Source organism: Entelurus aequoreus, linkage group LG05, assembly GCF_033978785.1.
Source record: "Entelurus aequoreus isolate RoL-2023_Sb linkage group LG05, RoL_Eaeq_v1.1, whole genome shotgun sequence".
Lineage (NCBI taxonomy): Eukaryota > Metazoa > Chordata > Actinopteri > Syngnathiformes > Syngnathidae > Entelurus > Entelurus aequoreus.
The window spans coordinates 8,525,756-8,552,073 of record NC_084735.1 but is presented as its reverse complement, the minus strand read 5'-3'; the positions used below and the strand labels follow the sequence as shown (position 1 = coordinate 8,552,073).

The following is a 26,318-nucleotide window of genomic DNA, read 5'->3' as shown; positions in this document are numbered from 1 at the left end:
CGGAGAAGAGCGGCAGAGTGAGCTCCGGGTACATGCTGGCCAGCTGGATGGAGAGCTGGGACAGGTTGACGCTGTAAAGAGGCGGCAGAGGTCCGTGCGTCCCGTACAGAATGTTACCGGGCTTTTGCTCCACCATGCGCTTGGAGTAGGCGCACAGTTTGGACTCCAGCACCTGAAGGTAGGATAGGATTGGACTTTACTGTCATTGCACAAGTACAACGAAACTTTGTTTGCAGCACAGACCCGTTCAAGATTAGACAAACAAACAGTGTACAGGGTTACAGGACAGGAACACTGATGGCGCCCCGTAAAAGATGGGAAAAAGGTAAAACGCTGGGGAAGAAGATGAGTAAAAAGATACAGTCTAGACTGGGCTCCTAAGGGGGCCCAGTCTGGAGTGGGAAAAAACCTCCATGCCATGCACACATAAACATGTAAGATATAATCACAACAACTCACAACAGAGAGGGTGAGTTGGGACCCTGGAGGTCGACTGCTGCTACAAGGCGCTGCCAGCCGTCCATCACCCCAAAGGGGAATCAAGCGGTGGTGAAGGCGTGGGGGTGTATATGCCCATTGTCTTGGGTGTGTTGATGTAGTAAATGGTAAATAGGTTATACTTGTATAGCGCTTTTCTACCTTTTTTTTAAGGAACTCAAAGCGTTTTGACACTATTTCCACATTCACCCATTCACACACACATTCACACACTGATGGCGGGAGCGGCCATGCAAGGCGCTAACCAGGACCCATCAGGAGCAAGGGTGAAGTGTCTTGCTCAAGGACACAACGGACGTGACTAGGATGGTAGAAGGTGGGGATTGAACCAGTAACCCTCAGATTGCTGGCACGGCCACTCTCCCAACTTCGCCATGCCGTCCCCCAGTGTCCATAGGCATGCAAGCAAAAGTTTGACTCCAGTTGCCGTTGAGGAGGGAGGGAGGTCAAAAGCGTCCATCATTGAGGAGTCTTCGGGGGGATGTTTTCAGAACAGCCTGCTCCTGTTGTTGCATCGAGGCCATTCGAGGGCGTCAAGTCGTAGATTAGGATTTAGTTTTTCCGCGAGCAGACATTACAATGGCTTGTCTGTTCTATTCCATCCAATGTTTCCCTTTCAACCAGCTTTTCCATGATGTGATCCATCTTGCGATTCAGTTCAGAAATCGCCCCAGTCTGTGATCCCACAGCCCGGCCCAATCCTTCCGTTGCGACGAACAGCCTTTGGGCTCCTTGAGTGGCTGCCATCGACTTACGAATTTGACTATACACCAGAGCAATGCCCAGCCCAATCAGCAGGTGCCCCGCGATCACGGTTCCAAATAGGTAGATGTCTTCCACGTCCTCGATGGAAAGGACTGAGAGGCATGTGAGTCTCCGTTTATCCCAGGAATCTTTCACGTACCCCGCAGCAATGGTTCCATCAGGGCAGCCAGGCTCCCCAGAACCTCTTTTCTTCGTCGAAAAGATTTTGTCAATTGAGTCGAGAGTCCAGCTGATCATTTCCATGTCTGATGTTTAGATTTGGAGGACATCGCAAAGAAAGAGGCTTCAAAAAAGTGTAGACAGGCTAAAACAAAGAGAGCAAGCAGGGAGAAGAAGGGAGGCGGAAAAAATGCGACCGCCCTCACCAGAGGCAAGACAGAATAGGTACAGGTGATGTATGGTCACTCCAGCACTGTACCACCGCCTATGGTCACCTACCTGCATCAGCTGCATGGAGATCTCGTAGATTTCCCTGCTGGTGTCTGACGCTTTGAACAGGACCAGGTTGAGCAAGGTCACCAGGTCACATGGGTAATTCCTACCAAAAGTAGGAGGAGAGATGTTTTAAGGATGGATGTTAAGTTGAGTGCCTTGAGAGCGGAGAGCCCACCTGTTGCCACAAACGGTGGCGATGGCCTTGAAGCATCCGGACGCCAGCTGGTAGGAACCGGTGAAGCAGCGGTCCACGGCCCAGTTGAACAGGTTGCTCTGGTCGGGGTTCAACTCCAAGAGCAGGATCACCACCTCGCAACCCAGACGGTGCACCTGCGGGCGACACAGGCGGTGTCGGGTAAATGTTACATCCTGTCCTCAGTGGGGACGGGGACCAAAACCCGGTTCCATAACAACCAGACCAAAGACAGAAGTAGATGTCTCACTTCGGTCATAAATGAACGCTGCCCTGCCTTCTACACCTCGTTCTCGGAGAGCAAGATAAAAAGGATTGACTTTTTACCTTTTTTTGTAGCAACAGTCGGTAACAGAGCGGTAACAGCCAATCAGCAGTGCGTATTCAGAGCGCATGTAGTCAGTGCTTAGTGTTTAGCAGGTAAGCATCAGGCAGCGGACTCTCCCCAAATGATAATAAACACCTCCCAGTCAACTACTAGTAACATCACTATGAGCCCGTTGACCTAGACCAGGGGTCACCAACCTTTTTGAAACCAAGAGCTACTTCTTGGGTACGGATTAATGCGAAGGGCTACCAGTTTGATACACACTTCAATAAATTGCCAGAAATAGCCAATTTGCTCAATTTACTTTTAACTCTATGTTATTATTAATAATTAATGATATTTACACTTAATTGAACGGTTTAAAAGAGGAGAAAACATGAAAAAAATGACAATTAAATTTTGAAACATAGTTTATCTTCAATTTGGACTCTTTAAAATTCAAGATTCAACCGAAAAAAAGACAAGAAAAACTAACTAATTTGAATCTTTTTGAAAAAATTAAAAAAAGAATTTATGGAACATCATTAGTAATTTTTCCTGATTAAGATTAATTTTAGAATTGTGATGACATGTTTTAAATAGGTTAAAATCCAATCTGCACTTTGTTAGACTATATAACAAATTGGACCAAGCTATATTTCTAACAAAGACAAATCATTTATTTCTTCTAGATTTTCCAGAACAAAAATTTTAAAAGAAATTCAAAATACTTTGAAATAAGATTTAAATTTGATTCTACAGATTTTCTAGATTTGCCAGAATAATTTTTTTGAATTTTAATCATAATAAGTTTGAAGAAATATTTCACAAATATTCTTCGTCGAAAAAACAGAAGCTAAAATGAAGAATTAAATTAAAATTTATTTATTATTCTTTACAATAAAAAAAATAAATTTACTTGATTTAAATTGTCAGGAAAGAAGAGGAAGGAATTTAAAAGGTAAAAAGGTATATGTGTTCAAAAATCCTAAAATCATTTTTAAGGTTGTATTTTTTCTCTAAAATTGTCTTTCTGAAAGTTATAAGAAGCAAAGTAAAAAAATTAATGAATTTATTTAAACAAGTGAAGACCAAGTATTTAAAATATTTTCTTGGATTTTCAAATTCTATTTGAGTTTTGTCTCTCTTAGAATTAAAAATGTCGGGCAAAGCGAGACCAGCTTGCTAGTAAATAAATAAAAAGTAAAAAATAGAGGCAGCTCACTGGTAAGTGCTGCTATTTGAGCTATTTTTAGAACAGGCCAGCGGGCTACTCATCTGGTCCTTGCGGGCTCACCGCGTTGGTGACCCCTGGTCTAGCGCATGTACATATGTAGTTATTGTGGAACAGATGCATCAAATTTTATTTAGAGCTTGTTATATAATTGTTGCAATTATACAACACTGGGTGAATGTGGTAGTCAAAATAGCTGGCTTGTTACAGTGGGCTCAAACAGGTTTTATTCCCTCCAATACATCAAAAAATATAACTAATGTGTGATTATTAGTAATGGTATATACCGTTATGGGGATAAGTAAGCAATCAACCCTGAGTTCAGGGGTCACCAACGCGGTGCCCGTAAGGACCAGATGAGTAGCCCGCTGGCCTGTTCTAAAAATAGCTCAAATAGCAGCACTTACCAGTGAGCTGCCTCTATTTTTTAAATTGTATTTATTTACTAGCAAGCTGGTCTCGCTTTTCCGACATTTTTAATTCTAAGAGAGACAAAACTCAAAAAGAATTTGAAAATCCAAGAAAATATTTTAAAGACTTGGTCTTCACTTGTTTAAATAAATTCATTAATTTTTTTACTTTGCTTCTTATAACTTTCAGAAAGACAATATTAGAGAAAAAATACAACCTTAAAAATGATTTTAGGATTTTTAAACATATATACCTTTTTACTTGTTAAATTCTTTCCTCTTCTTCCCTGACAATTTAAATCAATGTTCAGGTAAATTTATTTTTTTGTTGTAAAGAATAATAAATACATTTTAATTTAATTGTTCATTTTAGCTTCTGTTTTTTCGACGAAGAATATTTGTGAAATATTTCTTCAAACTTATTATGATTAAAATTCAAAAAAATTATTCTGGCAAATCTAGAAAATCTGTAGAATCAAATTCAAATCTTATTTCAAAGTCTTTTGAATTTCTTTTAAAATTTTTGTTCTGGAAAATCTAGAAGAAATAATGATTTGTCTTTGTTAGAAATATAGCTTGGTCCAATTTGTTATATATTCTAACAAAGTGCAGATTGGATTTTTAAAACATGTCATCAAAATTCTAAAATTAATCTCAATCAGGAAAAATTACTAATGATGTTCCATAAGTTCTTTTTTAAATTTTTTCAAAAAGATTCGAATTAGCTAGTTTTTCTTTTCTTTTTCTCGGTTGAATTTTGAATTTTAAAGAGTCGATATTGAAGATAAACTATGTTTCAAAATTTAATTGTCATTTTTTTTGTGTTTTCTCCCCTTTTAAACCGTTCAATTAAGTGTAAATATCATTCATTATTAATAATAACATAGAGTTAAAGGTAAATTGAGGAAATTGGCTATTTCTGGCAATTTATTGAAGTGTGTATCAAACTGGTAGCCCTTCCCATTAATCAGTACCCAAGAAGTAGCTCTTGGTTTCAAAAAGGTTGGTGACCCCTGGTATATACCGTTATGGGGATAAGTAAGTAAGCAATCAACCCTGCAAATGAACCCTTAGTTGTTCAGACAACGTGAGTACAAATACAGAAATTCTGCTCGCATCAAAGCCCAATGTTGCAATATTACAACATTTCTCTAAAAACATACATAAACATTTTTTTTTTAACTCTTCAATTTCTGCATCAAATGCCTCCTACAACAACATCTGAAAGGTCAATTTTTTTATTTTTAGGTTTTTCTATATTTGGGTCTCTTGCAAACTTCTGCGCAGACTCACTTGGCCAAAAAAGTTAAGGTAAGCAGAGCCTTTTTCTAAAATCTGCATTAGGAGTCTGAACTGCAGTTTGCAAGACAAACACTGTTTTGTATCCCGGACGAGCCCCCAAATTGTTGCGTTGACCAGCTCTTCCTCCCAGGGATTTTAAGTTGCTGGTCACTCCCAAGTTCTTTTTATGGCACATAAGCTGGAGTTTAAATTGATCACCAGGCAGTAGTTAGTATTTTGTGGTTTATTCTCAAAGCTTTGACAATAAACATGAGACCAATCCAGTACAGAAGCGTTCCCTCGCCCAGCTAAGATCGATCTCCCCTCCAAACCCACGGAAGTGCTGTGTTCCTCCCTCCGTCCCTCGCTCCCACCCCCCAGAGACGTTTTGTTCTACCCCCCTCTTCCCCTTCCTCCCTCCTCCCACCTGTTGTCTCCTAGCCCAGCACCGCTTTGTTCCCTTATCTCAAGAATGTTATGGGAGTCTCAACAGAGAGAATATTCAACGCTCTGACTCTCTCAGCAAGGACACTCGTAATGCAAGCACTTTGTACCAGATGAAACATTAGCTGATTAAAATATGACTATAGGAGATACAAAAGAAGTAACACTTAAATATGGATATATGTAAAAAATCTGGTTCCGTCAGGTCTTACAGGGTTAATGTTTTCCATTTTTAGGTACCGATTCCGACACTGTTTTAATAATTACAGATTTGGTACTAGTATGGGCGATAGCCATCCCTAGTCTTGAGGCGTGTGTGTGACATACCCGTTTGTCGTGGCAGGCCAAGATGTTGTCCAGCCACTTGTACAGGTAGCCGTCGGTGGAGAGACCCACGTTGTCAAAGACCGGACCACAACAGAGCACGGCAGACATGGCCTGCGGGGAGAGAATCCGGGTGAGTATTCCTGGAGGGGGACACGGCTCCTTTTGCGGACGCTCACCTTGAGAGCGCAGTACTGGTAGCGGGTGATCTGGTGGTTGCGGTCGCTGTAGCGGTCCAGGGGCGTGAACATGACGCTGAAGGGTCCGGCCCACTGGCTGAAGAGGATGAAGAGGTGGTGGCGAAGGGACTGCTGTGGGAAGAGGAAGCGCCTGTGCTGCACTGCACCAGCACAGAGTGGGAAACGTGAATTGGTAACGTCGTTTAAGTTTCACTCGGCTTGTGTGACTCACCAGGCACGCACTGGATGAGGTTGGCCACCATGCCGCTGAAGTGGGCTCGGATGTCTTTGAGCACGTCCATTTCCTTCTCGTTCTCGGCCTCCAGGAGCATGCGGGTGAGGTCCACGTACTCCAGGAACAAGGCCCCCAGGGCTAGGGAGTCACGCTCCAGTGCTCCGTTGGTGCTGGGTAGGAAGACAGCCACATTGGTGAACACCTCCATGTACCTCACCTTTTTGCTTGACCACACTTCATGCATTCATTTTGTGCTTGCTCGTATAGAAGAGATTGAGGAAGCCGGCTTCGTACTACGGTGAATAGAACGGACTTCTCTGGAAAAAGATGCCAAAGCGGACTTTTTCCACGGCGGAGAATACTACCCCTAGTTCAATATTTACTTATATAGCCCTAAATCACCAGTGTCTCAAAGGGCTGCACAAGCCACAACCACATCCTGGGCTCAGATCCCACATCAGGGTAAGGAAAAACTCAACCCAATGGGATGACAATGAGAAATCTTGGAGGGGACCGCAGATTTGGGGACCCCCCCTTGGGCGACGTCGAGTGGATCTAACATAATATTGTGAAAGTCCAGTCCATAGTGGATCTAACATATTAGTGAGAGTCCTGTCCATAGTGGATCTAACATAATATTGTGAGAGTCCAGTCCATAGTGGATCTAACATAATAGTGTGAGAGTCCAGTCCATAGTGGATCTAACATAATAGTGAGAGTCCAGTCCATAGTGGATCTAACATAATAGTGAGAGTCCAGTCCATAGTGGATCTAACATAATAGTGAGAGTCCAGTCCATAGTAGATCTAACATAATAGTGTGAGAGTCCAGTCCATAGTGGATCTAACATAATAGTGAGAGTCCAGTCCATAGTAGAGCTGACATAATAGTGAGAGAGTCCAGTCCATAGTGGATCTAACATAATAGTGAGAGTCCAGTCCATAGTGGATCTAACATAATAGTGTGAGAGTCCAGTCCATAGTGGATCTAACATAATAGTGTGAGAGTCCAGTCCATAGTGGATCTAACATAATAGTGTGAGAGTCCAGTCCATAGTGGATCTAACATAATACTGTGAGAGTCCAGTCCATAGTGGATCTAACATAATAGTGTGAGAGTCCAGTCCATAGTGGATCTAACATAATAGTGTGAGAGTCCAGTCCATAGTGGATCTAACATAATACTGTGAGAGTCCAGTTCATAGTGGATCTAACATAATAGTGTGAGAGTCCAGTCCATAGTGGATCTAACATAATAGTGAGAGTCCAGTCCATAATGGATCTAACATAATAGTGTGAGAGTCCAGTCCATAGTGGATCTAACATAATAGTGTGAGAGTCCAGTCCATAGTGGATCTAACATAATATTGTGAGAGTCCAGTTCATAGTGAATCTAACATAATAGTGTGAGAGTCCAGTCCATAGTGGATCTAACATAATAATGAGAGTCCAGTCCATAGTGGATCTAACATAATAGTGTGAGAGTCCAGTCCATAGTGGATCTAACATAATAGTGAGAGTCCAGTCCATAGTAGATCTAACATAATATTGTGAGAGTCCAGTCCATAGTGGATCAAACATAATAGTGAGAGTCCAGTCCATAGTGGATCTAACATAATAGTGTGAGAGTCCAGTCCATAGTGGATCTAACATAATAGTGTGAGAGTCCAGTCAATAGTGGATCTAACATAATAGTGTGAGAGTCCAGTCCATAGTGGATCTAACATAATATTGTGAGAGTCCAGTCCATAGTAGATCTAACATAATAGTGAGAGTCCAGTCCATAGTGGATCTAACATAATAGTGTGAGAGCCCAGTCCATAGTAGATCTAATATAATAGTGAGAGTCCAGTCCATAGTGGATCTAACATAATATTGTGAGAGTCCAGTCCATAGTGGATCTAACATAATATTGTGAGAGTCCAGTCCATAGTAGATCTAACATAATAGTGAGAGTCCAGTCCATAGTGGATCTAACATAATAGTGTGAGAGCCCAGTCCATAGTAGATCTAATATAATAGTGAGAGTCCAGTCCATAGTGGATCTAACATAATAGTGTGAGAGTCCAGTCCATAGTGGATCTAACATAATAGTGAGAGTCCAGTCCATAGTGGATCTAACATAATAGTGTGAGAGTCCAGTCCATAGTGGATCTAACGTAATAGTGAGAGTCCAGTCCATAGTGGATCTAACATAATAGTGAGAGTCCAGTCCATAGTGGATCTAACATAATAGTGTGAGAGTCCAGTCCATAGTAGATCTAACATAATAGTGTGAGAGTCCAGTCCATAGTAGATCTAACATAATAGTGAGAGTCCAGTCCATAGTGGATCTAACATAATAGTGAGAGTCCAGTCCATAGTGGATCTAACATAATAGTGAGAGTCCAGTCCATAGTGGATCTAACATAATAGTGAGAGTCCAGTCCATAGTGGATCTAACATAATAGTGTGAGAGTCCAGTCCATAGTGGATCTAACATAATAGTGTGAGAGTCCAGTCCATAGTGGATCTAACATAATAGTGTGAGAGTCCAGTCCATAGTGGATCTAACATAATAGTGTGAGAGTCCAGTTGGCCATTTTTCAAACTTGCACCATTTCCACATTTTGCACCATTTCCACATTTTTCAACCTACTCAAACTATTTCCCCTTCTAAATATTACAGCTCATCCTGGAAATTTAAAGTTCAAAAAAATTCCAGGAAGTCCCAGAATTCCCTCTTTTCCAAACCCTTTTTTCTGGCGACTACTCCTTCCACATTTTTCAACCCACTCCACCGTCCAATCATTCCTCTTAATCAGGACAAAAACAATTATTTTTTTTCGAATGGGAAAAATTCCCGGTTTTCCCGGGAATTCCTGAATACCATTTCTCAAATAAAAATGTTAGTACTTTGGCATTTCTCGACCGATTTGAAAAATTCCAACACCAACCATCGCAACTCATTCAGAACGTTCAAGTTTTTTTTTTAACATTTTCCCCAAAATTCCAGCTTTTACCGAAATGGCCAAATTTCCACGAAATTCCCATTGAAATGAATGGGACATTTTTTTTTAAAGTTCACAATTTTTTTTCCCGATTCAAACCGTTCCAACTCCAAAATATTCAGCCTGTTCAAAATGGTGTGCTCTCCTTCAACAATTTTAAAAAATTCCCATGTTTCAGGGACATTTTTTCCCCATTCAAAATGAATTGTCCATTTTTCAAACTTCCACAATTGCCACATTTTTCAAACCATCCCACCTCCAACTCATCCAACTAACACTTTCCCAAGTTCCAAACCAAATTCCGTTTTTCCTGGAAATTCAAACTGTTCAACACTCAAAGCATTCCATCATTTAAACTATTCTTACATTCATACTACATTCCGTCAGCATTTCACGTCAACTTCAGCATTGGAGCATTCCTTCAGGAATCGCCCCACCTAGTTGTGTATTGTGTTACTAAAAGATGGACTTTTAAACTCCATTGTGTAGCAACATGAAGGTGTTCTGTTTCTTTCATGTATTGTAATCCACAAAAAGATTTTTCTTGACCCAAGAACTACAAAAGCGGAGAGGAAGCAGGGCCTGACTCTCCTCAAGGCGACCTTTTGTGTGAACTGTTTACGACCTCTCCTGTGAACTGTTTACGACCTTTTCTTTGAACTGTTCTGTAACCAAAGGCGATGGCTGTTTACGACCCCCGCCCCTTAGAAACAGCTGTTGCCATGCAATCAGGGAATAAAATAAAAGAGGTGGCGTACAATCTTTCGCCAGAGCGTGCTGGGAGACTGTGCAAGCGTACAGCCCAGACGTCTCTCCTCAATTGAGCCAAATTTGATTCTGTCTCTGTTTAATTCTTTGCTTCTTGTCTTGTTTAATAGATGTCATCAGTGTTTGAACCTGGCAGTTTTGATTTGTGATCCCTGTTCAAGAAGCAATAAAAGTTTGTGAATGGAGGTTCCACTGTAGTGGGGATCACTTCCCTAGCATAACATGTGGTGGTGTTGTGTATTGCGCGTGCGTCATTGTGTTGGCGTCACCTGTCACTGATGACTCCAGCGTTGGCCAACAGTTCAAAGATCCTCAGCAGCTGCAGTCGGAGAAGATCCCTCCTCTCCCTGCGCTTCTTGTTCTGACAGCCAAGCAGACATTTCAAACATGATCATGACTTTCACTCGCTCTGACGACTCGCCTCAACAACACCCTCTTAAAGTACAAGTAGAGTGGAAAAACAAGTTTACGTTAAACACGCTTATTTGTGTTTCACTGTATCGTTAAACCTTATCTAATGTATTCACAATCTGTGAAGTATGTAGAAATACCGTCTAAAATGTCACAAAATGCCACAAATTCAGTCATTTTGAATATTCCGCTCTGAATACCATTGGCTATTTTCGGAGAGTGACACTTCTGCACTCTGACCATATTATTAGGTCAGTCATACTGGTAATATGCACACGGTGTAAAGAGATGTGCTGTTTATCGTTCACAATCTTTATGTAAGACAAGAACACATAATTATGCTTGGTTTTTTTTATGCATTCAAAATGCTAAATAAATAGCTAACAATAGAGTCAACTCATTACACTCTCTAAAAACATCCAAAAAGTGCCAACAATACTCCATTTACATGCCGTGACCTGAAAATGAACCAAACATGAGTGACATTGTTATTGTAAGTGCTAACGCAGACGGACTATTTTAGCGGCGCATTAAAAAGCAGTGAGCTAATGCGAGCTTATGCCGCTATTGTTGACACGCTGCTTATGTTTGGTCTCAAAACTTGCTAAAAGTCAATTCTAGATTATAATTCATGCACCTCTCTGTCAGAATAATTGTACCGTAATTTCCGGACTATAAGCCGCTACTTTTTCCCCTCGTTCTGGTCCCTGCGGCTTATACAAGGGTGCGGCTTATTTACGGCCTGTTCTTCTCCGACACGGACGAAGAGGATTTCGGTGGTTTTAGTACGCAGGAGGAAGAGGATGCCACAATGATTAAAGACTGACTTTTCATATACCGGTAGGCTGGTTATTTTGATAACGTACAGGCGAGCACTTTGTAATACTTTGCACCGTTGTATTATTTGTACTCTGCACGAATGCTGTTCGCCATGTCAAAGATGTGAAAGTTTGATTGAATGATTGAAAGATTTATTGTTAATAAATGGGACGCTTTGCGTTCCCAAACAGTCATCTCTGTCCCGACAATCTCCTCCGTGGTAGCAGGAACCCCTATATACTACGGTAATTACACATCAAAACCCTGCGGCTTATAGTCTGGTGCGGCTTATATATGGAGCAATCTGTATTTTCCCCTAAATTTAGCTGGTGCGGCTTATAGTCAGGTGCGGCTTATAGTCCGGAAATTACGGTATATAAGTTAGACTGACCATAAGTCCTCTTTCTGGTTTGCTTTTTTTAAAAAAATTGTATCGACTAGTGCTTTCCGCCAGTGTTTTGTTTTGTTTATACAAACCCCGTTTCCATATGAGTTGGGAAATTGTGTTAGATGTAAATATAAACGGAATACAATGATTTGCAAATCCTTTTCAACCCATATTCAGTTGAATATGCTACAAAGACAACATATTTGATGTTCAAACTCATAAACTTTATTTTTTTTTGCAAATAATCATTAACTTTAGAATTTGATGGCAGCAACACGTGACAAAGAAGTTGGGAAAGGTGGCAATAAATACTGATAAAGTTGAGGAATGCTCATCAAAGACTTATTCGGAACATCCCACAGGTGTGCAGGCTAAATGGGAACAGGTGGGTGCCATGATTGGGTATAAAAGTAGATTCCATGAAATGCTCAGTCATTCACAAACAAGGATGGGGCGAGGGTCACCACTTTGTCAACAAATGCCTGAGCAAATTGTTGAACAGTTTAAGAAAAACCTTTGAATTGAGGGATTTCACCATCTACGCTCCGTAATATCATCAAAGGGTTCAGAGAATCTGGAGAAATCACTGCACGTAAGCAGCTAAGCCCGTGACCTTCCATCTCTCAGGCTGTACTGCATCAACAAGCCACATCAGTGTGTAAAGGATATCACCACATGGGCTCAGGAACACTTCAGAAACCCACTGTCAGTAACTACAGTTGGTCGCTACATCTGTAAGTGCAAGTTAAAACTCTCCTATGCAAGGCGAAAACCGTTTATCAACAACACCCAGAAACGCCGTCGGCTTCGCTGGGCCTGAGCTCATCTAAGATGGACTGATGCAAAGTGGAAAAGTGTTCTGTGGTCTGACGAGTCCACATTTCAAATTGTTTTTGGAAACTGTGGACGTCAAAGAGGAAAAGAACCATCCGGATTGTTCTAGGCGCAAAGTGTAAAAGGCAGCATGTGTGATGGTATGGGGGTGTATTAGTGCCCAAGACATGGGTAACTTACACATCTGTGAAGGCACCATTAATGCTGAAAGGTACATACAGCTTTTGGAGCAACATATGTTGCCATCCAAGCAACGTTACCATGGACGCCCCTGCTTATTTCAGCAAGACAATGCCAAGCCAAGTGTTACATCAACGTGGCTTCATAGTAAAAGAGTGCGGGTACTAGACTGGCCTGCCTGTAGTCCAGACCTGTCTCCCATTGAAAATGTGTGAAGCCTAAAATAGCACAAGGGAGACCCCCGGACTGTTGAACAACTTAAGCTGTACATCAAGCAAGAATGGGAAAGAATTCCACTTCAAAAATGTGTCTCCTCAGTTCCCAAACCTTTACTGAGTGTTGTTAAAAGGAAAGGCCATGTAACACAGTGGTGAACATGCCCTTTCCCAACTACTTTGGCACGTGTTGCAGCCATGAAATTCTAAGTTAATTATTATTTGCATTAAAAAAAATAAAGTTTATGAGTTTGAACATCAAATATAATAATAATAATAATAATACCTGGGATTTATATGGCGCTTTTCTAAGTACTCAAAGTCGCTTTACATGTTAAAAACTAGGGATGTCCGATAATATCGGCCTGCCGATATTATCGGACATCCCTAGGAAATTATCGGTATCGGTTGTTTTATTATCTGTATCGTTTTTTTTTGTTTTTTTTAAATTAAATCAACATAAAAAACACAAGATGTTATGTATTACAATTAGTGCACCAACCCAAAATACCTCCCTCCCCACATTTCTTTCTGTTATCAATATTCTGGTTCCTACATTATATATCAATATATATCAATACAGTCTGCAAGGGATACAGTCCGTAAGCACACATGATTGTGTGTGCTGCTGCTCCACTAATAGTACTAACCTTTAACAGTTAATTTGACAAATTTTCATTCATTACTAGTTTCTATGTAACTGTTTTTATATTGTTTTACTTTCTTTTTTATTCAAGAAAATGTTTTTAATTTAGTTATCTTATTTTTTTTAAAAAGTACCTTATCTTCACCATACCTGGTTGTCCAAATTAGGCATAATAATGTGTTAATTCCACGACTGTATATATCGGTTGATATCGGTATCGGTTGATATCGGTATCGGTAATTAAAGAGTTGGACAATATCGGAATATCGGATATCGGCAAAAAGCCATTATCGGACATCCCTATTAAAAACCCATCATTCATTCACACCTGGTGTTGGTAAGCTACTTTCGTAGCCACAGCTGCCCTGTTATCAATATTCTGGTTCCTACATTATATATCAATATATATCAATACAGTCTGCAAGGGATACAGTCCGTAAGCACACATGATTGTGCGTGCTGCTGCTCCACTAATAGTACTAACCTTTAACAGTTAATTTTACAAATGTTCATTAATTACTAGTTTCTATGTAACTTTTTTTATATTGTTGTACTTTCTTTTTTATTTAAGAAAATGTTTTTAATTTAGTTATCTTATTTTATTTTATTTTTTTAAAAGTACCTTATCTTCACCATACCTGGTTGTCCAAATTAGGCATAATAATGTGTTAATTCCACGACTGTATATATCGGTTGATATCGGTATCGGTTGATATCGGTATCGGTAATTAAAGAGTTGGACAATATCGGAATATCGGATATCGGCAAAAAGCCATTATCGGACATCCCTATGAAAAACCCATCATTCATTCACACCTGGTGGTGGTAAGCTACTTTCGTAGCCACAGCTGCCCTGTTATCAATATTCTGGTTCCTACATTATATATCAATATATATCAATACAGTCTGCAAGGGATACAGTCCGTAAGCACACATGATTGTGCGTGCTGCTGCTCCACTAATAGTACTAACCTTTAACAGTTAATTTTACAAATTTTCATTAATTACTAGTTTCTATGTAACTGTTTTTATATTGTTTTACTTTCTTTTTTATTCAAGAAAATGTTTTTAATTTAGTTATCTTATTTTTATTTTTTAAAAGTACCTTATCTTCACCATACCTGGTTGTCCAAATTAGGCATAATAATGTGTTAATTCCACGACTGTATATTTCGGTTGATATCGGTATCGGTTGATATCGGTATCGGTAATTAAAGAGTTGGACAATATCGGAATATCGGATATCGGCAAAAAGCCATTATCGGACATCCCTATTAAAAACTCATCATTCATTCACACCTGGTGGTGGTAAGCTACTTTCGTAGCCACAGCTGCCCTGTTATCAATATTCTGGTTCCTACATTATATATCAATATATATCAATACAGTCTGCAAGGGATACAGTCCGTAAGCACACATGATTGTGCGTGCTGCTGGTCCACTAATAGTACTAACCTTTAACAGTTAATTTGACAAATTTTCATTAATTACTAGTTTCTATGTAACTGTTTTTATATTGTTTTACTTTCTTTTTTATTCAACAAAATGTTTTTAATTTAGTTATCTTATATATTTTTTTAAAGTACCTTATCTTCACCATACCTGGTTTTCCAAATTAGGCATAATAATGTGTTAATTCCATGACTGTATATATCGGTTGATATCGGTATCGGTTGATATCGGTATCGGTAATTAAAGAGTTGGACAATATCGGAATATCGGATATCGGCAAAAAGCCATTATCGGACATCCCTATTAAAAACCCAGCATTCATTCACACCCGGTGGTGGTAAGCTACTTTCGTAGCCACAGCTGCCCTGTTATTAATATTCTGGTTCCTACATTATATATCAATATATATCAATACAGTCTGCAAGGGATACAGTCCGTAAGCACACATGATTGTGCGTGCTGCTGGTCCACTAATAGTACTAACCTTTAACAGTTAATTTTACAAATTTTCATTAATTACTAGTTTCTATGTAACTGTTTTTATATTGTTTTACTTTCTTTTTTATTCAAGAAAATGTTTTTAATTTAGTTATCTTATTTTTTTTTTTAAAGTACCTTATCTTCACCATACCTGGTTGTCCAAATTAGGCATAATAATGTGTTAATTCCACGACTGTATATATCGGTTGATATCGGTATCGGTTGATATCGGTATCGGTAATTAAAGAGTTGGACAATATCGGAATATCGGATATCGGCATACATCCCTATTAAAAACCCATCATTCATTCACACCTGGTGGTGGTAAGCTACTTTCGTAGCCACAGCTGCCCTGTTATCAATATTCTGGTTCCTACATTATATATCAATATATATCAATACAGTCTGCAAGGGATACAGTCCGTAAGCACACATGATTGTGCGTGCTGCTGCTCCACTAATAGTACTAACCTTTAACAGTTAATTTTACAAATTTTTATTCATTACTAGTTTCTATGTAACTGTTTTTATATTGTTTTACTTTCTTTTTTATTCAAGAAAATGTTTTTAATTTAGTTATCTTATTTTATTTTATTTTTTTTAAAGTATCTTATCTTCACCATACCTGGTTGTCCAAATTAGGCATAATAATGTGTTAATTCCACGACTGTATATATCGGTTGATATCGGTATCGGTTGATATCGGTATCGGTAATTAAAGAGTTGGACAAAATCGGAATATCGGGTATCGGCAAAAAGCCATTATCGGACATCCCTATTAAAAACCCATCATTCATTCACACCTGGTGGTGGTAAGCTACTTTCGTAGCCACAGCTGCCCTGTTATTAATATTCTGGTTCCTACATTATATATCAATATATATCAATACAGTCTGCAAGGGATACAGTCCGTAAGCACACATGATTGTGCGTGCTGCTGCTCCACTAATAGTACTAACCTTTAACAGTTAATTTTACAAATTTTCATTCATTACTAGTTTCTATGTAACTGTTTTTATATTGTTTTACTTTCTTTTTTATTCAAGAAAATGTTTTTAATTTAGTTATCTTTTTTTTTTTTTTAAAGTACCTTATCTTCACCATACCTGGTTGTCCAAATTAGGCATAATAATGTGTTAATTCCACGACTGTATATATCGGTTGATATCGGTTTTCGGGTGATATCGGTATCGGTAATTAAAGAGTTGGACAATATCGGAATATCGGATATCGGCAAAAAGCCATTATCGGACATCCCTATTAAAAACCCATCATTCATTCACACCTGGTGGTGGTAAGCTACTTTCGTAGCCACAGCTGCCCTGTTATCAATATTCTGGTTCCTACATTATATATCAATATATATCAATACAGTCTGCAAGGGATACAGTCCGTAAGCACACATGATTGTGCGTGCTGCTGCTCCACTAATAGTACTAACCTTTAACAGTTAATGTTACTCATTTTCATTCATTACTAGTTTCTATGTAACTGTTTTTATATTGTTTTACTTTCTTTTTTATTCAAGAAAATGTTTTTAATTTAGTTATCTTATTTTTTTAATTTTTTTTTAAAAGTACCTTATCTTCACCATACCTGGTTGTCCAAATTAGGCATAATAATGTGTTAATTCCACGACTGTATATATCGGTTGATATCGGTATCGGTTGATATCGGTATCGGTAATTAAAGAGTTGGACAATATCGGAATATCGGATATCGGCAAAAAGCCATTATCGGACATCCCTATTAAAAACCCAGCATTCATTCACACCTGGTGGTGGTAAGCTACTTTCGTAGCCACAGCTGCCCTGTTATCAATATTCTGGTTCCTACATTATATATCAATATATATCAATACAGTCTGCAAGGGATACAGTCCGTAAGCACACATGATTGTGCGTGCTGCTGCTCCACTAATAGTACTAACCTTTAACAGTTAATGTTACTCATTTTCATTAATTACTAGTTTCTATGTAACTGTTTTTATATTGTTTTACTTTCTTTTTTATTCAAGAAAATGTTTTTAATTTAGTTATCTTATTTTATTTATTTTTTTTTAAAGTACCTTTTCTTCACCATACCTGGTTGTCCAAACTAGGCATAATAATGTGTTAATTCCACGACTGTATATATCGGTTGATATCGGTATCGGTTGATATCGGTATCGGTAATTAAAGAGTTGGACAAAATCGGAATATCGGATATCGGCAAAAAGCCATTATCGGACATCCCTATTAAAAACCCATCATTCATTCACACCTGGTGGTGGTAAGCTACTTTCGTAGCCACAGCTGCCCTGTTATCAATATTCTGGTTCCTACATTATATATCAATATATATCAATACAGTCTGCAAGGGATACAGTCCGTAAGCACACATGATTGTGCGTGCTGCTGCTCCACTAATAGTACTAACCTTTAACAGTTAATTTTACAAATTTTCATTCATTACTAGTTTCTATGTAACTGTTTTTATATTGTTGTACTTTCTTTTTTATTCAAGAAAATGGTTTTAATTTAGTTATCTTATTTTTTTTTTTAAGTACCTTATCTTCACCATACCTGGTTGTCCAAATTAGGCATAATAATAATGTGGTAATTCCACGACTGTATATATCGGTTGATATCGGTATCGGTTGATATCGGTATCGGTAATTAAAGAGTTGGACAATATCGGAATATCGGATATCGGCATATATCCCTATTAAAAACCCATCATTCATTCACACCTGGTGGTGGTAAGCTACTTTCGTAGCCACAGCTGCCCTGTTATCAATATTCTGGTTCCTACATTATATATCAATATATATCAATACAGTCTGCAAGGGATACAGTCCGTAAGCACACATGATTGTGCGTGCTGCTGGTCCACTAATAGTACTAACCTTTAACAGTTAATGTTACTCATTTTCATTCATTACTAGTTTCTATGTAACTGTTTTTATATTGTTGTACTTTCTTTTTTATTCAAGAAAATGTTTTTAATTTAGTTATCTTATTTTTTTTTTAAAAGTACCTTATCTTCACCATACCTGGTTGTCCAAATTAGGCATAATAATGTGTTAATTCCACGACTGTATATATCGGTTGATATCGGTATCGGTTGATATCGGTAATTAAAGAGTTGGACAATATCGGATATCGGCATATATCCCTATTAAAAACCCATCATTCATTCACACCTGGTGGTGGTAAGCTACTTTCGTAGCCACAGCTGCCCTGGGGAAGACTGACGGAAATATGTTGTCTTTGTAGCATATTCAACTGAATATGGCTTGAAAAGGATTTGCAAATCATTGTATTCCGTTGATATTTACATCTAACATCATTTCCCAACTCATATGGAAACGGGGTTTGTATTTGTCAAATTTCCGTCCCCGTTTATTGCGTTTTTGTTTGATTCGCCAAAAGTTTTATCAATGACAAATATTTTTCCACTCTACTGCTTCTTTAAGGGAAGCGATAAGAACACACTATGACATTTTTTTTTTTTACCTCGGGTCGACGTTCCAGCGCCTCCTTCATGAGTGGATGCAGTTCCTCCATGAGCTCTCTGTAAAAAACAAAAACAAATCAGCGATCCTCGACGTAATTTTGGAACCTTGTGATTCGGCATACCTGAAGACCAGAGCGTTTGTGCACCCGAAGCCCAACACCAAAGACTCGGTGATCTCCAGACTCTCTGCTCTCATGAGTGGAACCAGTTGCTTTAGCAACCAGGCGACTGAGGGCGTGCCGATCACCTGAATGATGACATCATTTCTTAACGTACTGTCGTGTACCGCTGGTTTCCTCCACGCACCTTGTTGTCGTAGGTGACGCTGCCGTCTGGCGTGGTGGCCATGATCTCGGGTGTGGACGCTCGCAGGTGTCCCGGCGACATGATGCTGGGCTTGGCCACGCCCAGACACAAGATCAGGTAGTTCCTCCACAGGGACATGGAGTTGTCGCTGGAGCTGGTCTTCTTGGCGTTCACCGGGCTGCTGCGGGAGGAGCCGCACTTTAGTACACTTTAGTCCGCCCGCGTGGCGCGCACCTACTTGGGGTCCACCAGCGGCAGGAGCAGCTGCACCCGGGTGAAGGCGTAGGGCCAGGCGTATCCCAGGGCGACGGGGCAGTGTTTGGGCAGGTGCTCCTGCCTGAGGAAGATGTGCAGGCACAGCACCCAGGGGTCCTTCAGGCACTGGGAGAAGATCCACACGTGGCTGGGGCTCTTCACGTCGTAGGAGCTGCTCACCAGGCGCGCCGACCACTCCACCAGCCACTGGAGGTCCACGTGGTGGTTCATGGGTAGAGTGGACTGCCAGGGGGGCAAACAAATATATAAATAATGGTCCAAACTAGAGATGTCCGATAATATCGGCCTGCCGATATTATCGGCCGATATATGCGTTAAAATGTAATATCGGAAATTATCGGTATCGTTTTTTTTATTATCTGGATCGTTTTTTTGTTTTTATTAAATCAACATAAAAAACACAAGATACACTTACAATTAGTGCACCAACCCAAAAAACCTCCCTCCCCCATTTACACTCATTCACACAAAAGGGTTGTTTCTTTCTGTTATTAATATTCTGCTTCCTACATTATATATCAATATATATAAATACAGTCTGCAAGGGATACAGTCCGTAAGCACACATGATTGTGCGTGCTGCTGCTCCACTAATAGTACTAACCTTTAACAGTTAATTTTACTAATTTTCATTCATTACTAGTTTCTATGTACCGTAATTTCCGGACTATAAGCCGCTACTTTTTCCCCTCGTTCTGGTCCCTGCGGCTTATACAAGGGTGCGGCTTATTTACAGCCTGTTCTTCTCCGACACGGACGAAGAGGATTTCGGTGGTTTTAGTACGCAGGAGGAAGACGATGCCACAATGATTAAAGACTGACTTTTCATATACCGGTAGGCTGGTTATTTTGATAACGTACAGGCGAGCACTTTGTATTACTTTGCACCGTTGTATTATTTGTACTCTGCACGAATGCTGTTCGCCATGTCAAAGATGTGAAAGTTTGATTGAATGATTGAAAGATTTATTGTTAATAAATGGGACGCTTTGCGTTCCCAAACAGTCATCTCTGTCCCGACAATCCCCTCCGTGGTAGCAGGAACCCCTATATACTACGCTAATTACACATCAAAACCCTGCGGCTTATAGTCGGGTGCGGCTTATATATGGAGCAATCTGTATTTTCCCCTAAATTTAGCTGGTGCGGCTTATAGTCAGGTGCGGCTTATAGTCCGGAAATTACGGTAACTGTTTTTATAATGTTTTACTTTCTTTTTTATTCAAGAAATTTTTTTTAATAGGGATGTCCGATAATGGCTTTTTGCCGATATCCGATATTCCGATATTGTCCAACTCTTTAATTACCGATACCGATATCAACCGATATATACAGTCGTGGAATTAACACATTATTATGTCTAATTTGGACAACCAGGTATGGTGAAGATAAGGTACTTTTTTTTTTAAATTATAAAATAAAATAAGATAAATAAATTAAAAACATTTTCTTGAATACAAAAGAAAGTACAACAATATAAAAACAGTTAGATAGAAACTAGTAATGAATGAAAATGAGTAACATTAACTGTTAAAGGTTAGTACTATTAGTGGAGCAGCAGCACGCACAATCATGTGTGCTTACGGACTGTATCCCTTGCAGACTGTATTGATATATATTGATATATAATGTAGGAACCAGAATATTAATAACAGAAAGAAACAACCCTTTTGTGTGAATGAGGAGGGAGGTTTTTTGGGTTGGTGCATTAATTGTAAGTGTATCTTGTGTTTTTTATGTTGATTTAATTAAAAAAAAACAAAAAAAAAACAAACAAAAAAAAAAAAACGATACCGATAATTTCCGATATTACATTTTAACGCATTTATCGGCCAATAATATCGGCAGGCCGATATTATCGGACATCCCTAGTTTTTAATTTATTTATCTTATTTTACTAATTATTTTAAAAAGTACCTTATCTTCACCATACCTGGTTGTCCAAATTAGGCATAATAATGTGTTAATTCCACGACTGCATATATCGGTTGATATTGGTATCGGTTGATATCGGTATCGGTAATTAAAGAGTTGGACAATATCGGAATATCGGATATCGGCAAAAAGCCATTATCGGACATCCCTAGTCCAAACGTTTTGTTCCAATACTGATACCGATTATTAGTAGTAAATGAGGCCGGAAACATTTTTTTGGAGCCGATATTAAATTGCAGTAAAAGTTATTTAAACATGAATAGTATTCGGACAAGTTCATTTAGCGGCAAAAAAAAAGGGGATACCAACACCTTTGTTACGTGGTGTCCAACTCAAGGCCCGGGGGCCAGACGTGGCTCGCCTCGTCATTTTGTATTATCTAATGATGTAAATATTCTTGTGGAGGGGGGCGTGGTCCGCGGGCCTGCCACCCTCCCGATTTTTACGGGAGACTCCCGAATTTCAGTGCCCCTCCCGAAAATCTCCCGGGGCAACCGTTCTCCCGAATTTCTCCTGATTTTCACCCGGCCAACAATATTGAGGGCGTGTCGTGATGGTTCAGCTTTTAGCGTCCTCTACTACATGTCGTCGCGTCCTCTTTTTTCTCCATACAAACAGCGTGCCGACCCCGTCACATAATATCTACGGCTTTTCACACACAAAAGTGAATGCAAGGCATACTTGGTCAACAGCCATACAGGTCACACTGAGGGTGGACGTATAAACAAGTTTAACACTGTTACAAATATGTGCCACACTGTGAACCCACACCAAACAAGAATGACAAACACATTTCGGGAGAACATCCGCACCGTAACACAACATAAACACAACAGAACAAATTCCCGGAATCCCTTGCAGCACTAACTCTTCCGGGCTACAATATACAATATACCCCCCCCCCCCACCCCATCTCTCGAATTTGGAGGTCTCAAAGTTGGCAAGTATGGTAAGGACCGGCCTCGAAGTCAGCGGCAGGTGAGTAGATTGCCCAGTTGGGGCTTGTTATCTAATCACCTGTCGCCCTTATTAGCAGCAGCCGGGACGAGAGACGTTGTTGGGAGTTAGAGAGAGAGAGACACACACACGCACAGAGCGAGAAGGCAGAGACACGCCGGACTGAAAAGTCCTCAAAATGTATACTGCTGAAACGCAAACGAGACTTGTGCATGTCAATAAAAGACTGGCTCGAACCTGTACACCTCACGACTCAGGAGAACCCTCATAGCAGAGAGACTTTCACAATTATATTACCACACATAAACTTTTTTTTTGTTAAAGTAAAAATAAATACTCAAGTATCTGCTTGCATTGTGTTGTTGTATTGATTGATTGATATCCATTTATTTTTGCACTTTACTTAAAAAATAAATAAATAAATATATATATATATATATACATAATGTATACGTTAGGTCAGGAAAAAACACAGAGGTTACTTCATCCCTACAAGCCTGTTTCGCAGGTTTCCCTGCTCTTCAGAGGATTTTATTGAAGTGTCTGTGGTTGTTACATATGTATAGGGTATGTAACAACCACAGACACTTCAATAAAATCCCCTGAAGAGCAGGAAAACCTGCGAAATATACCCTATATATATGTAACAACCACAGACACTTCAAAAACATCAATAAAGTATCTGTGGTTGTTACATACCCTATACATATGTAACAACCACAGACACTTCAATAAAATCCCCCTGAAGAGCAGGGAAACCTGCAAAACATACCCTATATGTATGTAACAACCACAGACACTTCAAAAACATCAATAAAGTGTGTGTGGTTGTTACATATACATAGGGTATGTTTCGCAGGTTTCCCTGCTCTTCAGGGGATTTTATTGAAGTGTCTGTGGTTGTTACATATATATAGGGTATATTTCGCAGGTTTCCCTGCTCTTCAGGGGATTTTATTGAAGTGTCTGTGGTTGTTACATATATATAGGGTATGTTTCGCAGGTTTCCCTGCTCTTCAGGGGGATTTTATTGAAGTGTCTGTGGTTGTTACATATGTATAGGGTATGTAACAACCACAGATACTTCAATAAAATCCCCTGAAGAGCAGGGAAACCTGCTGTCTGTGGTTGTTACATATATATAGGGTATATTTCGCAGGTTTCCCTGCTCTTCAGGGGATTTTATTGAAGTATCTGTGGTTGTTACATACCCTATACATATGTATAGGGTATGTAACAACCACAATCTATCTGTGGTTGTTACATACCCTATACATATGTAACAACCACAGACACTTCAATAAAATCCCCCTGAAGAGCAGGGAAACCTGCGAAACATACCCTATATACAGTGGGGCAAAAAAGTATTTAGTCAGCCACCCATTGACAATCAATGGGTGGCTGACTAAATACTTTTTTGCCCCACTGTATATGTAACAACCACAGACACTTCAAAAACATCAAATAAAGTGTGTGTGGTTGTTACATATATATAGGGTATGTTTCGCAGGTTCCCCTGCTCTTCAGGGGATTTTATTGAAGTGTCTGTGGTTGTTACATATATATAGGGTATATTTCGCAGGTTTCCATGCTCTTCAGGGGATTTTATTGAAGTGTCTGTGGTTGTTACATATATATAGGGTATATTTCACAGGTTTCCCTGCTCTTCAGGGGAATTTATTGAAGTGTCTGTGGTTGTTACATATATATAGGGTATATTTCGCAGGTTTCCCTGCTCTTCAGGGGATTTTATTGGAGTGTCTGTGGTTGTTACATACCCTATACATATGTAACAACCACACACACTTCAATAAAATCAATAAAGTGTCTGTGGTTGTTACAAATATATAGGGTATGAAGTGTCTGTGGTTGTTACATACCCTATGCATATGTAACAACCACAGACACTTCAATAAAATCCCCCTGAAGAGCAGGGAAACCTGCGAAACATACCCTATATGTATGTAACAACCACAGACACTTCAAAAACATTAATAAAGTGTGTGTGGTTGTTACATATATATAGGGTATGTTTCGCAGGTTTCCCTGCTCTTCAGGGGATTTTATTGAAGTGTCTGTGGTTGTTACATACCCTATACATATGTAACAACCACACACACTTCAATAAAATCAAAAAAGTGTCTGTGGTTGTTACAAATATATAGGGTATGTTTCGCAGGTTTCCCTGCTCTTCAGGGGATTTTATTGAAGTGTCTGTCGTTGTTACATACCCTCTACATATGTAACAACCACACACACTTCAATAAAATCCCCCTGAAGAGCAGGGAAACCTGTGAAACATACACCTCAATAAATATATATATAAGGTATGTGGTTGTTATATATATGTATGTATAGGGTATGTAACAACTTCAGACACTTCAATAAAATCCCCTGAAGAGCAGGGAAACCTGCGAAACAGACTTGTAGGAATGAAGCAGCCACTGTGTTTTTTCCTGGCCTAACGTATGTTCCGCTCTACCCCAGTATTGAGCACTGTATAACAGATCAACCACAGTAACCTCGACTATATGTACATATATATATATATATGTCATATATATACATATATATATGGATATTACTGTAATCCAATGCATAGGCAATTGTGTAATAATATCATGAAGTGAATTATATTCATATTCAGTATAATTTTTATTTCTATAGTTAACGAGCTAACTATATAAACTTTGTTTGGATTTTTTGGCCGATTGGACATTGCTTTTTTTTTTTTAAATGCTAAAAACAGATTTTATATGCATTTAAAGAGGGAACTTTGTAATATAGGTGAGTAAGGAAATTATTATAAATTATTAGTTAGAACATTTCAGCGTTTTCTCGATACATTTTAATGTTTTTGCACTTTTTTCTCACATTTTTACTGTTGTTTTTTTTCCCCCTGTAAAAATATAATAACATTAATATTATGATTGTGTACCTGCCTAACCGAATGTGTCATAAAGTCTGCCTGTACGAAAATATTAATGTTCAGTTACACATTTAACAGTGTTTATTATTGTTGACATTTTTTAAATTATTCAATTCATAAGTTAGTGTACTTTTTATTTTTGTAGTTAGGCTAACTAAACTTTGTTGGGATTTTTATTTGTTTTTTTCCCCCCTGTAAAAATAGAACAACAATAATAATAACATTAATAACATGATTGTGTACCTGCCTGCCTGAGCGTGTACGAAAATATTAATGTTCGGTTACACATTTAACAGTGTTTATTATTGTTGACATTTTTCAAATTATTCAATTCATCAGTTAGTGTACTTTTTATTTTTGTAGTTAGGCTAACTAAACTTTGTTGGGATTTTTATTTGATTTTTCCCCCTGTAAAAATAGAATAACAATAATAATAACATTAATAACATGATTGCCTGAGTGTGTATGAAAATATTAATGTTCAGTTAATTTAATAACATTAATAACATGATTGTGTACCTGCCTGCCTGAGCGTGTACGAAAATATTAATGTTCGGTTACACATTTAACAGTGTTTATTATTGTTGACATTTTTCAAATTAGTCAATTCATCAGTTAGTGTACTTTTTATTTTTGTAGTTAGGCTAACTAAACTTTGTTGGGATTTTTATTAGATTTTTTTTCCCCTGTAAAAATATAATAACATGATTGCCTGAGTGTGTATGAAAATATTAATGTTCAGTTACACATTTAACAGTGTTTATTATTGTTGACATTTTTCTAATTCTTTAATTCATAAGTTAATATTTTTATTTTTATAGTTAACGAGCTAACTAACTAAACTTTGTTTAGATTTGTATTTTATTTTATTTCTAGAGCTTCAAATATTTTAGATAATTAATAACTAATTAACTAATTCTTAGTTATTAG

General features: G+C 38.7%; 1 protein-coding gene across 1 annotated transcript in view; it reads right to left on the bottom strand.

Annotated features, from left to right (window-relative positions):
• fryb (furry homolog b (Drosophila)) overlaps window positions 1-26,318 on the bottom strand; it is a 184,905-nt gene that overhangs the window by 66,708 nt on the left and 91,879 nt on the right. Inside the window, exons 22-32 of the mRNA XM_062046964.1 lie at window positions 19,530-19,789; window positions 19,292-19,472; window positions 19,108-19,232; window positions 18,985-19,042; window positions 10,332-10,423; window positions 6,303-6,475; window positions 6,071-6,231; window positions 5,895-6,005; window positions 1,874-2,028; window positions 1,702-1,801; window positions 1-172 (exon numbers count right to left, since the gene is read on the bottom strand). Of these exons, the coding sequence (XP_061902948.1) occupies window positions 1-172; window positions 1,702-1,801; window positions 1,874-2,028; window positions 5,895-6,005; window positions 6,071-6,231; window positions 6,303-6,475; window positions 10,332-10,423; window positions 18,985-19,042; window positions 19,108-19,232; window positions 19,292-19,472; window positions 19,530-19,789 (1,588 nt within the window). The remainder of the gene's footprint in view (window positions 173-1,701; window positions 1,802-1,873; window positions 2,029-5,894; window positions 6,006-6,070; window positions 6,232-6,302; window positions 6,476-10,331; window positions 10,424-18,984; window positions 19,043-19,107; window positions 19,233-19,291; window positions 19,473-19,529; window positions 19,790-26,318) is intronic.